At 34.2% G+C, this 13,235-nt stretch overlaps 1 protein-coding gene across 11 annotated transcripts in view; it reads left to right on the plus strand.

Annotated features, from left to right (window-relative positions):
- FRYL (FRY like transcription coactivator) overlaps positions 1–13,235 on the plus strand; it is a 295,730-nt gene that overhangs the window by 191,353 nt on the left and 91,142 nt on the right. For 9 of the 11 annotated variants that reach the window (XM_082462445.1, XM_082462454.1, XM_082462452.1 and 6 more), the window contains 7 exons: positions 1,612–1,710; positions 2,747–2,848; positions 5,780–5,824; positions 8,298–8,401; positions 8,601–8,709; positions 10,701–10,787; positions 12,963–13,134. In XM_082462445.1, coding sequence (XP_082318571.1) covers positions 1,612–1,710; positions 2,747–2,848; positions 5,780–5,824; positions 8,298–8,401; positions 8,601–8,709; positions 10,701–10,787; positions 12,963–13,134 — 718 coding nt within the window. The remainder of the gene's footprint in view (positions 1–1,611; positions 1,711–2,746; positions 2,849–5,779; positions 5,825–8,297; positions 8,402–8,600; positions 8,710–10,700; positions 10,788–12,962; positions 13,135–13,235) is intronic. The other 2 variants (XM_082462449.1, XM_082462450.1) reach the window with 1 other exon arrangement.

Consider the following 13,235-nt stretch of genomic DNA (forward strand, 5'->3'; position numbering starts at 1 on the left):
GTGGCTTAAACAACAAAAATTTATTGTCTCACATTTATGGAGGCTAGATGTCTAAGACCAAGGTGTTGCCAGGTTGATTTTTTTCTGAGTGCCGTGAGGAAGATCTGTTCCGTGCCTCTTGCCTAACTTCCGGTAGTTTACTGAAAATCTTTGATCTTCCTTGTCTTATAGATGTATCACCCTGATCTCTGCCATCATCTTCACATGGTGTTATCCTTGTGTGCATGTCTTTGTCCAAATTCTCCCCCCCCACCTTTTTAAAATTAATTTTTATTGGAGTGTAGTTGCTTTACAATGTTGTGTTAGTTTCTACTATACAGCAATACAGCTATACGTATACATATATCCCCTCTTTTTTGGATTTCCTTCCCATTTAGGTCACCACAGAGCACTGAGTAGAGTTCCCTGAGCTGTACAGTAGGTTCTCATTCGTTATCTATTTTATACCTAGTATCAGTAGTGTGTATATGCCAATCCCAGTCTCCCTATTCATCCCCCGCCCCCTTTTTTAAGGACGCCAGTCATGTTGGAGTAGCCCCCGCCCCAACTTCAATGTGACCTCATTCTAACTTAACTAATTATATCTGCAATGACCTGTTTTCATATAAGGTCACATTATGAGGTATGTGGGGTTAGGACTTCAGTATATGAATTTTGGGACAATTCAATCCATAACACCAGCCTCTGCACATAGAACTCCTTCTGTCTGGAACATCCTTGCCTCTCAGATAACCTCCAGCCTCCTTTCCTGGTTAGATTCTACTTATTTATTCACTATATGTATTGAGTGCTTTCTGTGTGTCAGGGCCTCTTCCGTCCACAGGGAATACAACAATGATCAAGGTAGGAAAGACTCCCTGCTCTTACAGAGCTTACGTCTAGTGCAGAAAACTCAAACAAGTATGTAAAATTATGTATCAAGAGTATATGCCAGATGTGGTGGTAAGTACTGTGCAGAAATGTAGAGCAGGGTAGGGGCCTAAAAATTCTTGAAGTGGGCAGGGGAGTTGAAATTTTAAATAGAGTAATTAGGAAAGACCACCACCTTGAAAGAGATGGTGACGATTGAGCAAAAACTAAAGGAATAAGGGAGTAAGACATGCTATATTTGGGGGAAGAGCTTCTTAGGCAGAAGGAACCAGTGCAGACATCCTGAAGCAAGAGCATGTTTGATGTGTTCTAGGAGCAACAAAGAAGCTAGTGTGGCTGGATCCTAGTGCAGGGGGCCAGAGTAGTGGGAGATAAGACCAGAAAGGTTAAATGGGAGGCTATTGCAGTATTTTAGGTAAAGAAATGCCGAATTCAGCTTAGATGTTACTTCCTTGTGGCGTTTTTCCATTGGGGTCTCTTCTGAGTGCTCCAAGAGCACAGAGAATTTCCTCTTAGAGCTCCTGTTATACCACACATTCATCTGCGTGTTCACCCAGGGCAGGAACCCGGTTTATCTTACTTACTTAACATCTGGTCATTTGGTATATTATGGGACTTCTTCAGATACTCAGTGAATTATTGACTAATTTCAAACCTTACAGAAACTTATTGTAATCCTTGTATAGTTTGATCTAACACTTGTAACCATTTTCTTTGTTTTTGTATTATCTTTTTACCTAGGCTGTTAAAAATGAAGTGAATGTTCCCTGCTTGAAAAATTTTGTGGAGATGCTTTATCAGACTACTTTTGAACTGAGTTCCAGAAAGAAGCATTCATTGGTATTGAGAAACATTTCAAACCTTCATATGTTTAATTAGGAGTTTTAGTAATTGATTTATGAATTTAGTTGTTTTTTTTTTTTAGTAGAGTTTTAAGAGAATTGTAAAAATTGAAATTGTAAAATATCCGAAGTGTAACACAAGGGCAAATTTTACCTATTTTCTCCTGCTCTTTTCAAAACTTTCTACTCTTAATTTTACTAGCTCTGTATTTGATAGGTTATTCAGACTTCATTCTAGGTATTTACCTGTCTTGACAGATGCTATAAATTATGTATTAGAATAAAGGAAAAGTTAAGTGTAGTCTCATATTAAACCATAAATTCTTTTATTTTATATTATAATAAATTGTATTCTGAACCATTTGATTATTTAGGAGCTATTGTCTGTCTAATTACATCTTTTCTATTCAGAGATTTAAAGCATTTTTTTTCCATTTCACCATCCACTTCAGTAACTTTGAGGGATTTTTCTGTAAATTTGTATGCAGCTTGGAGAAGGTTTGGAGCATTGGACAAATACTTGACCGCTTAAGATAGAGGTATAATAATAAACACTGGTTGTGCCAGGCATTGAGCTAAGTGCTTTACATTCTTTGTCTTACTTTAAGCCTCACAACCCTATAGCATGTGTGTGATTAGCATTCTCCACTTTACATGTTAGGAAAGTGAGACTTCGAGCACTTTAACGTATCCTCCCTGAAGTCACACACCTGATGAATAGAAAACTGCAACATTAATGCCGGTCTGTCCTCTGATCCCAGGACCACTGTACTGGTTAGAGGAGGAATGGGTCTAGGGAGAAATAATAGCACATTTCTCACTTGGGGAGATGTGATAGATCAGGAAATTGTTCTTATAGAAAATCTACCCTTTATCATTCTTTGTTAGATTACTCCCTGAGATCGTATTTTTTTGATTACAAATGGGAAAACTGCTAATAGAATTTTTTTTGTTTATGAGAATGAATGAAATATAATTTACAAGTCCAGTGCTTTTTCATAAAAATGTTATTCTCTTTCTTCTGTCTCCTATAGGCTCTATATCCATTAATTACCTGCCTTTTATGTGTCAGTCAAAAACAGTTTTTTTTAAATAACTGGCATATTTTCCTACAGAACTGTTTGTCACATTTAAAGGTAAGACTTAATCTCATTTCTGACCTGTAAATACTGACTGTAGTATATTCACTTATGCATATACATTGAACAGTATATAATAAAACTTTTAGTACTATAGTTCATTTGAATAGTGATACTTTAATGTATTCCTTTTCTTATACATACTTCATTCCTTCTATAGGGAATCATGTTATAGACATGAATAAACTGTTAATTAAAAATTTAGTTGGTCTGAATGCAAAATTATACATTTGTAATGATTGTTTATATTATCTTGGATCTAGCAATATTTGTTAATAAATAAATTCCTTTGGAATTTCAGAGTATTAGTTTAATCTTATAAAACTCTCCAGATGCTTATTTTGCGTTTTCTCTTGAGAAAATTCAGTAATGTTGGCTCAAGTCTGAATAATATGAAAAAAGCCTCGATAATAAAATATCAGTAAAAGCACATTTAGTGTTAAGTATGCCCAGCCCAATCTAAAAGTATGGTACTGGATCCACATAGATGTGAAAGCTCCTGAAATGATTCTGACTTGAATCAAGGGATAATTAATTGTTATTAACACTATTTGGCACATCTATGTCCAGTCTCTTAGGATTGAAAACAAAACTGTGAGATAGAAGGATCATTATCTGCCCAGGATGCTCTGCTGGCAGAATCTAACAGGATCTTCTTTTCTTCTGTGGATAGGACCACAGTTAATATCTGACACAGAACGTGGGAATATTCCTCATCTGCATGTCATGTGAATGCTTGATTTGAATACCATTTTGATACATAAATGAATATATTTGAATATTTGCTTACATGTTATAGAAACACGTAGACATGGCATTTCATTTTCTGTTATTCCTCTAAGTTAGGGTTAAGACTGAAAAACTTAAACTTGGAAGACAATGAAACCAAGGCACAGAGAGGTTAAAAGAGTTGTCTGTGACTCTGCAGCTCATCGTGATATTGTGAGAAATAGGACTGGCTTTTTTTTTCTCACTTCAGGATTGCTTCACTGGACAACATTATCCTATATATCTTTTTTTTTAATGATTTTACATATCATTTTGAAAAATACTTTGATTTCTTAGTAAGGTGTACTAAAATATGTCTTTGAAAAATATTTTTGGCTATTTTCCTCCTAGATATACATACACTGATGTTATTCATATTTGGGTGAGAATTGATATATTCTCTTTGCTCTGTTTATGAAAATTCCCAGGACCAATCAAGCTGGTTAAATTCTTTATGTCATGCAACCAGAAAATAAGTTTTATTTAAGTACATTATATTGTTTCTGTCCTTATTTTGATAATTCATACAGATTTAGGTACTGAAAGGGAATTAATCATTTTCTGGGTAGTATGATTCTTCAAACTTTTAATAACGTATTTTAAGACACGCATTTAAGTGTTCCTGGAAGTTTGCTTTGTTTCATGACAATTCATACTTTTCTGTTGCTTGTTGGAATGTTTTTATATATATACACGTTTCCACCTAACATATTTGCAGTTCTTTCGCAGTACTTTAACTTTTTTTTTTTTTTTGGCTTAAGGCTTTCATTTAAAATGCTCTGTTTTCTTTGAACCCTTACCTCCTGTTAAATATTTCTGGCATATTGTCCATTTGCATTAATGGCTGTGTCAATCTGCCAGGCTAAAGGAGATAAGAGCCACTTAGCATGAATATTTGGAATATAGTTGTCTTGACCATTAACCTTTAACTTACATTAAGGCTCTATTCAGCAGAAATTTTATGACTTGGTTCCTGCTTGTTAAGTTTTAGATACTGTGGCTACGCTACATAGTTGAGGTAAGGAGTCGAGCATTCAGAGAAAAACTATGCTAATTATCTATTGTGACAGGTATCATTTATTTGTTTTGTATACAGGAAAAGTTGGTCCAAGATAAAGGTCTTACCTAAATTGATTTTGTTTTGAGATTCAAGTAATCTCTTGAGTTCAAAAAAATCTGTAACACTTTTCCATTTATTAGACCTACTACTCCTTAAAATAGATTTTTATTAGTATTTATTATAGGCTAGATTCTCTAAGTACAATATCTCATTTAATTCTTACTATAACTGAGGCTGAAAGAAGATAAGTAAGTAACCCAAGTTTAGGGAGCCAAAAAAGTGATAGAGATAGGATTTGCATCTAATCCATCCAGTTCAATAAAATTTGCTCTTTCTGGTCTACCATGTTACCTTCTAATGTACTATAAGGAATGTTGCTTTACTGAGTATTTTTAAAAATATTTTTGGCTATAATTCTGGGATAGTAAAAAGGCATTATTCCCTAGAGTCATAAGAATAAATATGATGCATTTTCAAGGCACTTTAATATACCGCCCAATTTTTTAAAAATTATCATACTAGTTTCTGAAGTTGGTGACCATGAAAAATGGGCATTAGTCTGTAGGTCCATAAATAGCATGAGAGAACATCAGTTTATTTTCACCGAAAGTGTTAAATCTGCTGTTTTTGTCCCAAACATAATTTGGTAGTTTCCCATTCCCCAATCTTTATGTCAAATAAGGTCATTATGGGAAAAATGATTTTAAAGTTTCTAAAGAATAATTGAGAGAGAGAGAGAGAGAGGAGTAAGAGTAGATGCCATGTAAAAATAATTTAGATATTTTTTTCTACAGTGTATGCTTATTTTCTTTTAAAAATTGAAGCTTATCTGAAATCAAATGCAGTACTTGTAGAGGAAAAATTAGATAGTTAAAAATGTATCTATTTTCTCTCAGTTTGAGTGTTGTAGATGTATCCTATGATGCCCAAATTATAGAATTTTTTTTTCTTCAGTGATTCTAGCCACTGTCTTGGACATTTCAAATTTCTTCTAAATAGAGACCTTGGTGAAGAGCTGTCTTGTTTTGTGCTTATTTTCATCTAACATGCATGTGCTGCATCTCATGTTTATGTTTGCTGTCTCACATTGCTTTATTTAGATGCCATCTAACAACAGTATCAGAAAACAAATAGAAACACTCCAGGTGAGTCGTGTTGATGTTACAAAGTAAAATATTGCTTTATCTCCTTTAAGTGTGGCTTTTTTCCCCCTTTACCCATGGCTGCGTTGCATGTCCAACGTATTTATTTAAGTCTGCTTCTCGTATTGTAAAAGAAGAGCAGCACACAGCAGGAACATTCTACCGAAAGTTTAATATTAATGTGGTCCCAGGAAGATGAATTTAAGAGAGAGAAGTGATACTGAATGTTGATTTTTAACCATAATCTTCAGTTTTAAAATATTCTGTTTAATTAAAATTAGCTGTTATAAATGATGCTTTTTATAACATTTTCCAATGAAATTCAGGAGACAGTAGCTCAGATTTTGAATATGATTTTGATGCAACACTTTAAAACTTCAATCCTACTGGTTTGAGTTTTAAACAAATCTTTTTTTGTTGTTGTTCACAGTAGGAAAAAAATGAAGAAACATTAAAATGATTGCTGCCAGAGAGCATATTTGCCTGACATCAAAACTGTATTATTTAAAATAGATAAGTAATCAGAACCTGCCGTTAAAAAAAAAGAAAGAAAGAAAAAAGAATTTTAAAAAACTGTATTATACATTAATATTACTGGATTTTATTAATGTAATCTGATTATTCAAATTAGACCAAAATTGTAACTAGGGAATTATGTATCTTTGTTTAAGGATCAGACCAATTTAGGATGTTTTCATTATTCAGAGATACATAGCAGCATTGCAGTTACCGAGTAAACAATTATATAATTTTTATCACTTTTTATCTTTTCTGGAATTGTTCATTATAAAATAAGTCTGCTTTGTAAAAGATAGTAGTCCATCTTGGAAAGTTTGAAATTCAAATTTTATTTCATGCCAGATACCTCAGCACATAAGATAAGATAATCCAAATACTTTATTAACAATTTATATGAGAAGAATTTCTATGTGGAATTGGACTTAAATATTTCTATTATATAATTTATTATATGTTAATTTGTAGTATTCATATTTTGAAAAGATAATTTAACTATGTGAAAGTATTATTTGGAGTGTACATAAAACTAATTGAACTCATATTTTGATATTTGAGACCTTGCATTTAAGTGATAGAAAAGAAAGTACTACAAAAAGCTTGGTTGTTATACTAGTAACATATATTGTGTGTAACTTTATATGTTACTTTAGTTACATTAGTAACAAATTAATAGAAAACCACTTGGGGAGAGTATTTGAAATTTGGAATCGCGGATTTGGCAGTAGAGGGAGAGACTGACTTTGAGACTCTGACCAGCTGAATAGTTGATACTCCATTCTGAATTATATCAGATTTTCATATACATAGATGTACAAAATTATATTTTCTAGTGGTTGTCTTTTTTAAAAACATGTCCAGTGGTAATCTTGTTGCATTGCTTTTAATCATACGTAGTGGATGTCTATTATTCTATAGTCTGAGAAAACATAAAATAGAATGGTAAATTACTTAGTATTTAAAAACTCCCTTTTGTCCATTGTTATATATATAATAATTGTTTAACAATAAGAAATCTCTCAAACCAGATTAAATAAATGCTAATTTATAGCACTAAATGCATCCTACAACTAATTAACAGATGTATAAAGAGTTTCTCCTACTAAAGGTGATTATTAGCTAATTTTCAAAATTTACAATTAAATCTCATTACATGTCTCTTGTCATTTAAGTACTTCACTTTTTATAATAGCTAGTATGAAGAAAAGGTTTGCTGATCAAATTGCGATTGAAATGGATACTTTGCTGATTTTAAATAATAATGTTCTAATTCTAAATTAGAAAATTAAAGGTAAACACCTGACACTTACTGAGCATTTAACATGTGTCAGGCAATGTTCCAAGTGCTTTTCACGTAATAACTCCCTTAATCTGTGAGGTAGGTACCGTGTTATCTCCATTTTAGAGCTGAGGAAACTGTTTCACCAGTTGATCCAAGGATGGGGTTTGGCCAGTCATTCCTAATTTCAGAGTCTATGCTCTTAACCCACCATTCCGTACTCCTTCTTTTAAGTATAATCACTCAATAATATTTTGTATTATTCCATGAGTGCAAATATCTATAACAACATTTGGTGTTCCAAATTTTAACTGTGTATGAGCTGCAGTGAATTACAGCAAAGATGAGCAATCCTTTCATCATTATGTCAGTATTGTTGTGTGTCCCATTTACCATCAGGTAAGTTGAAGTGTGTATAATTTCAGAGTTCTTAGAGATACTAATAGTATTTTGTTTTGAGAATATAAGGGACGGCTCAATTTCCTTATTTATGGTTGCTTTTGAGCTCTCTGTACTTACTGTATACCAAATATATACTTACATATTTAAACCTGTTTTAGATTGAATAAAGAAGGGAATGGAGGGGACTTTTAGTTGTTGACAGAGAATATAATTGATCTTAAATTATTGCAAGTACTTTGATAAATAAGCTTATTTTTATTCTCTTTTGTTTCTAAACAGAATAAAGATCCTAAAATGTCTCGAGTTGCACTGGAATCTTTGTATAGATTGTTGTGGGTCTATGTAATTAGAATAAAATGTGAAAGCAACACTGTAACTCAAAGGTGAGTGCCTTTGTTTTAAAGTATATTTAAAATAACATCTTGGTAAAAAATGCCACACTGATGAATTTTAGTTAACATTACAAATACCTTGAGGAGGGATATGAATTATCTTGACATATTATGAAGGATGGGGAGGATATTTTGCTAATGTTTTGTTGATGTCATTCTCTCATTATGACTAAATCTTTTTTCCCTACAGTCGTCTTATGAGCATAGTGTCAGCACTTTTCCCAAAAGGGTCACGTAGTGTGGTTCCTCGTGATACACCTCTCAATATATTTGTGAAGATTATTCAGTTCATTGCTCAGGTGAGTGCCTCACCTCATAATACCTATATACATGTAAATTGTAAGAGTAACTTAGAGTCATAGAATTTGTTACACATCTAAAAGCATGATAACAAAACATTTATTAATACTGAATAGTGAAAAATAAAAGTATGCTTTAAAAAGTAAAAAATAAATGATGCTAATGATTTTTGTGTGTGTGCAAAATACATTTAGATGATTAATCTACACACTTGGAAAGGAGACTCACAGGAGGAGACACTTAATTTAGGAAAAGTCAAGAAAATGTCTCATAATCCTCCTCTTGTCTATTTACTAATTAGTTCCTGAGCGTCTTGAAAGATTTGGAACATTGTTTTCATAACCTGCATTAATCTAGGTTCTCAGGTACAGACACTAGAGTCCGTGGTAGCTAGTTGAACCCAAAGGGGTCTTTTAAGGAATAGAGGTCGTTCACAGAATCACTCAGAGGACTGAAGAAACAGATTCTAGCCGAAATGGAAATCCAGAGGAAACTACACCATCGGGCTACCAAGGAAGCTGCTGCCTCTGCCACAGTCAAAAACCTGCCAAATTAGGAAGTGCCCCAAGCACTTCAGAATCATGTTTCCACCACAATCCCCACCAGTAAAATAGATTCCTTTGTCCCTGTCCTCCCCCTCCTCCTCCCGTACCCCAGTTCCCAAGGGTTCCCGTGAGTATATCACTTGACTGGGTCTCAGTCACATCCTGAAGCCTATTGTCCAAAGGCATCCTGGGAAATATTTTAGCTTTCTAGCCTCTGCAGTAAAGGAGGGTTTATTTGAAGAGGCTTAAATGGGTAAATGGGGGCTGAGTAAGCAAATCCATGGCTGTGGTCACATTCTCTTTTGGGACATCGGCCCTGGAGAAGCATAGGTAGGGTTACCTTCTCTATTTGGGAAAAACGCTTTGGTTCCAGAATGTTCATTGAGTTCTCTTTGAACTAAAACTATGACAACGAAGATGACCCGTAATGTAATTATTTTTGACAATGAAGAAATAAGGAATATTTAAATAAAACTAATACATTTCTATTTACAGGAGCACAGAATTAATGATAATTAGATAAGAATAAATGTGTCAGTAAGATGAATGAAAGTAGATTGTGCTTTAGATCTGTTGCTGAGAAAACTTTTGCTATTTGGTTGCATCCCTTCCCCGAGGGTCGTACCCACTCCCTTTGCTTAATCACCTCACACCAGCACTCCTCCAGAACTATAGAGCTCCTCTCAAACATCAGTTACTCTTAGTTAACTTTTCTTTCCTTGGAGATTACCTTCCTGGAGCCCTGTTCTTTCTATCCCAGTATGAACTCCCTGCTCTCCAGACCTGCCTCATTGCTATCGTCATGGGACTTCCTTTTATCATTATTTTGGGAATTCCTTCACTTAGGTCTTGAATATGAGTTTGGCAAATGAGTGTTTAAAACTTCTATCCTGCTGGTTTGGCTACTAAACCAATCATTTGACAATTAAATCATGTATCTATAATCATATACTTTTAACATTAATTCATACGTAGTTTTCTTTTGTCCAACTAGATTCAGGAACTTCTTGTGGGCACAGACCTGTATTGTTGCCATTATTTGTATAATTCTTAACATGATACCTAACTTATACAGGCAGACCCTTGTTCTATTGCGCTTTGCTTTATTGTGCTTCGCAGATATTGCCTTTTTTTTACAAACTGAAGGTTTGTGGCGACTCTGTGTTGTCAGATGATGGTTAGTGTTTTTTAAGCAATAAAGTATTTTTTAGCTAAGGTTGTACATTGCTTTCTTAGGCATAATGCTATTGTACAGTTAATAGACTACAGTATAGTATAAACATAACTTTTATATGCACTGGGAAACCAGAAAATTTGTGTGACCTGCTTTATTCCGACTTTGCTTTATTGCGGTTTGGAACAAAACCCACATTATCTCTAGGGTATGCCCATAGCAGTAGAAAACTATAAGGATTTATTGATTTTTTTTTTTTTTTTTTCTCTAGGAACGTTTGGATTTTGCAATGAAAGAAATAATATTTGATCTTCTCAGTGTTGGAAAATCTACCAAAACTTTCACCATTAATCCAGAGGTAAAAAAAATTATAATGTTAGTGATTTACTATCCATACAATTAAAAAAAATTTTTTTTTAAGCACAATTTCTGGAATCAGAACTCTTAGGCTCAAATCTCTAGTTAAAGACAAATTAAGGTAAATGTTATTTCCTACTTCTTTGGCCTTGTTATTCCCTTGTAAACTCCTACTCATCCTTTAGATATTAAATTTTCAGATTGTTTAAAAATATTTTTTGAAGTAATTGCTTATTGGAATTTAATGACACTGGAGAACGTAAAAAGACAAAATACGTGTTATATTTTCTCTTATTTCTTTTAAATGCCTGTGCTGGTCCTCCTCATAATCAAATCCTAAGATATATATTTACGTAGTTAACAAATGAGCTCGAAAGTTATTGAAGCTTTTTATGTGTAGGATTTTTAAGATAGGTTAATAATTATTTCCAAATTTTTAAAGTGAGCAGAAAAGACTTTTTATAGATGACATGCTTAACCTGGTTCTCAGCAACAAAAATCACATAATGAAAGGCGTTTTCTTGATCATCCGTTTTCAAAAATATTCTCTTCATTGAACAAGTTTATTTCTGAAATTAAGTTTTTTCCTCACTGAAACGCTCATACTAAGAGGAGAAAAAATGTCAATTGTGCCGTTTTGTTGTTGTTGTTTTTCTACAGGCTTACTTTATTAGGATTTTCTTCAGTCTGTATTTTCTTTTCAGGAATCTTTTTAAGCTTGGGAGAGCTAGTTTAGTTAAAGCCAGATAAAATGATCTGTTAATCCACTTAATCAAATCAAGCAAATTGCAATACACTGAAAGAATGAATAAGTGAGGACACCTCTGTGAACCACGGTACCTTGTGGAATTTTCCACAGTGACATTCCAAGATGTCATATGTTGTAAAGAGGGGTAAATCTTAAAACCTTGATCTTATTTAGATAAAAAATATATGAACGAAAGTTTTATTTTCTCCCTGTATTCCAGTGAACCATCTTACACACCCACTGGGATGCATATACCCATTTTAGAGACCACTGGTGTAGGTCATAACTAATGACAGCTTGGGCTGAGATGGTGTGGTGTGGATAGAGAGATCACTTACTGAGAAAAGAAACACTGAGAAGATACTGCGTTTGGCGGGGAAGAGGGCATTTGGTCTGAACATGGCACATCTGAGGCAGCTTTCTGACATCCAAGTAGAAGTGTCAAATTGGTCTGAGGGTCCAAGTTCAGAGGAGAAGTAAGGCTTAAAATTAGCAGGCGATCTGGTATGGGTGGTAATTGAAGCCATGTAAATACATGAAATTGCTTTGGGAGAGAATACATAATGATAGGAAAAGGCAGCCTAGGAACTTGCCTTGAAGCAGTCTAACATTTAATATTCAGATAAAGGAGGGTAAATTTGAAATGTGGACAGAGATGACACAGTCAGCAGTGGCACACTTGTATCCAAGGAAGGGAGGGTTTCAGGGAAGAAGGAATATTTGACAGTGTCCCATGCTGCTGAAAAGTCAGATAGGATGCAGGAAAAATGCCCACTGTTTTGAGCAGTATTGTCACTGATGAGTGAGAGGGAAGTATTATGGGGAGGGCTCATTCCATTAAGATAGTTGAGTATAGTTAACAGGAATCAGATATATTCAGTTAAAAGGGAAATGCTGAAGATGCAAGAAAGCGAAGGGAGAATTGATAGCGTAGTTTCCTGATGATGCAAGAGCAGATGGGATTCTAATAACTAGGAATACCAGCACCCCTCGACTGTAACAGGAGCAAAGTAGAGGAAGAAGAGGTGCAGATATAAGTAGATCAGAGTGTTTTGTAGTGAGAGATTGAGGAAGGTTGATGGTTTTTTTCTGACTGTGAAGTGGGTGACAGATCATCTGCTTACAGAGGGGAGAGTATGGTGTCAGGGTAGGAGAGTTGAGGAAGGGATGAAAGAGGTTTGAAATAAGCTAGAAAATAAAAGAGCCAGTTGACCTCATAAGTGAATGGGTGGCCCTTGGGAATTTGATATTAAAGCACATTCCAGTGCCTGGGCTAGTTAAAAAAAAATGTTGGACGGAAAGGTTTGTGTTTCTTCTGTCCTCCTTCCTCACATCCCCCAGTGTTATTTGATGAGATATTTTTAGCATGAAAAAAAAGGAATTTTCTGACACTCTGACTTCTTTACTTTGAAACTTTTTTCTCTGAAGAGGATGAACATAGGCCTCAGAGTGTTCCTTGTAATAGCGGACAGTTTGCAGCAGAAAGATGGTGAGCCGCCAATGCCAACAACAGGAGTTATTCTTCCCTCAGGAAACACTCTGCGTGTAAAGAAAATTTTTCTCAATAAAACCTTGACAGATGAAGAGGCAAAAGTCATAGGTTAGTGTTAACTGGAATAAGTCAATAATACAGTTTAATATTCTTTTGTGAAAGGTTATGATCAAATCTAAAATGTATACATTTGCCTGTGTAAATGTATA

Source organism: Balaenoptera physalus, assembly GCF_965194825.1.
Source record: "Balaenoptera physalus genome assembly, chromosome: 5".
In the NCBI taxonomy this organism is placed as follows: Eukaryota; Metazoa; Chordata; class Mammalia; order Artiodactyla; family Balaenopteridae; genus Balaenoptera; species Balaenoptera physalus.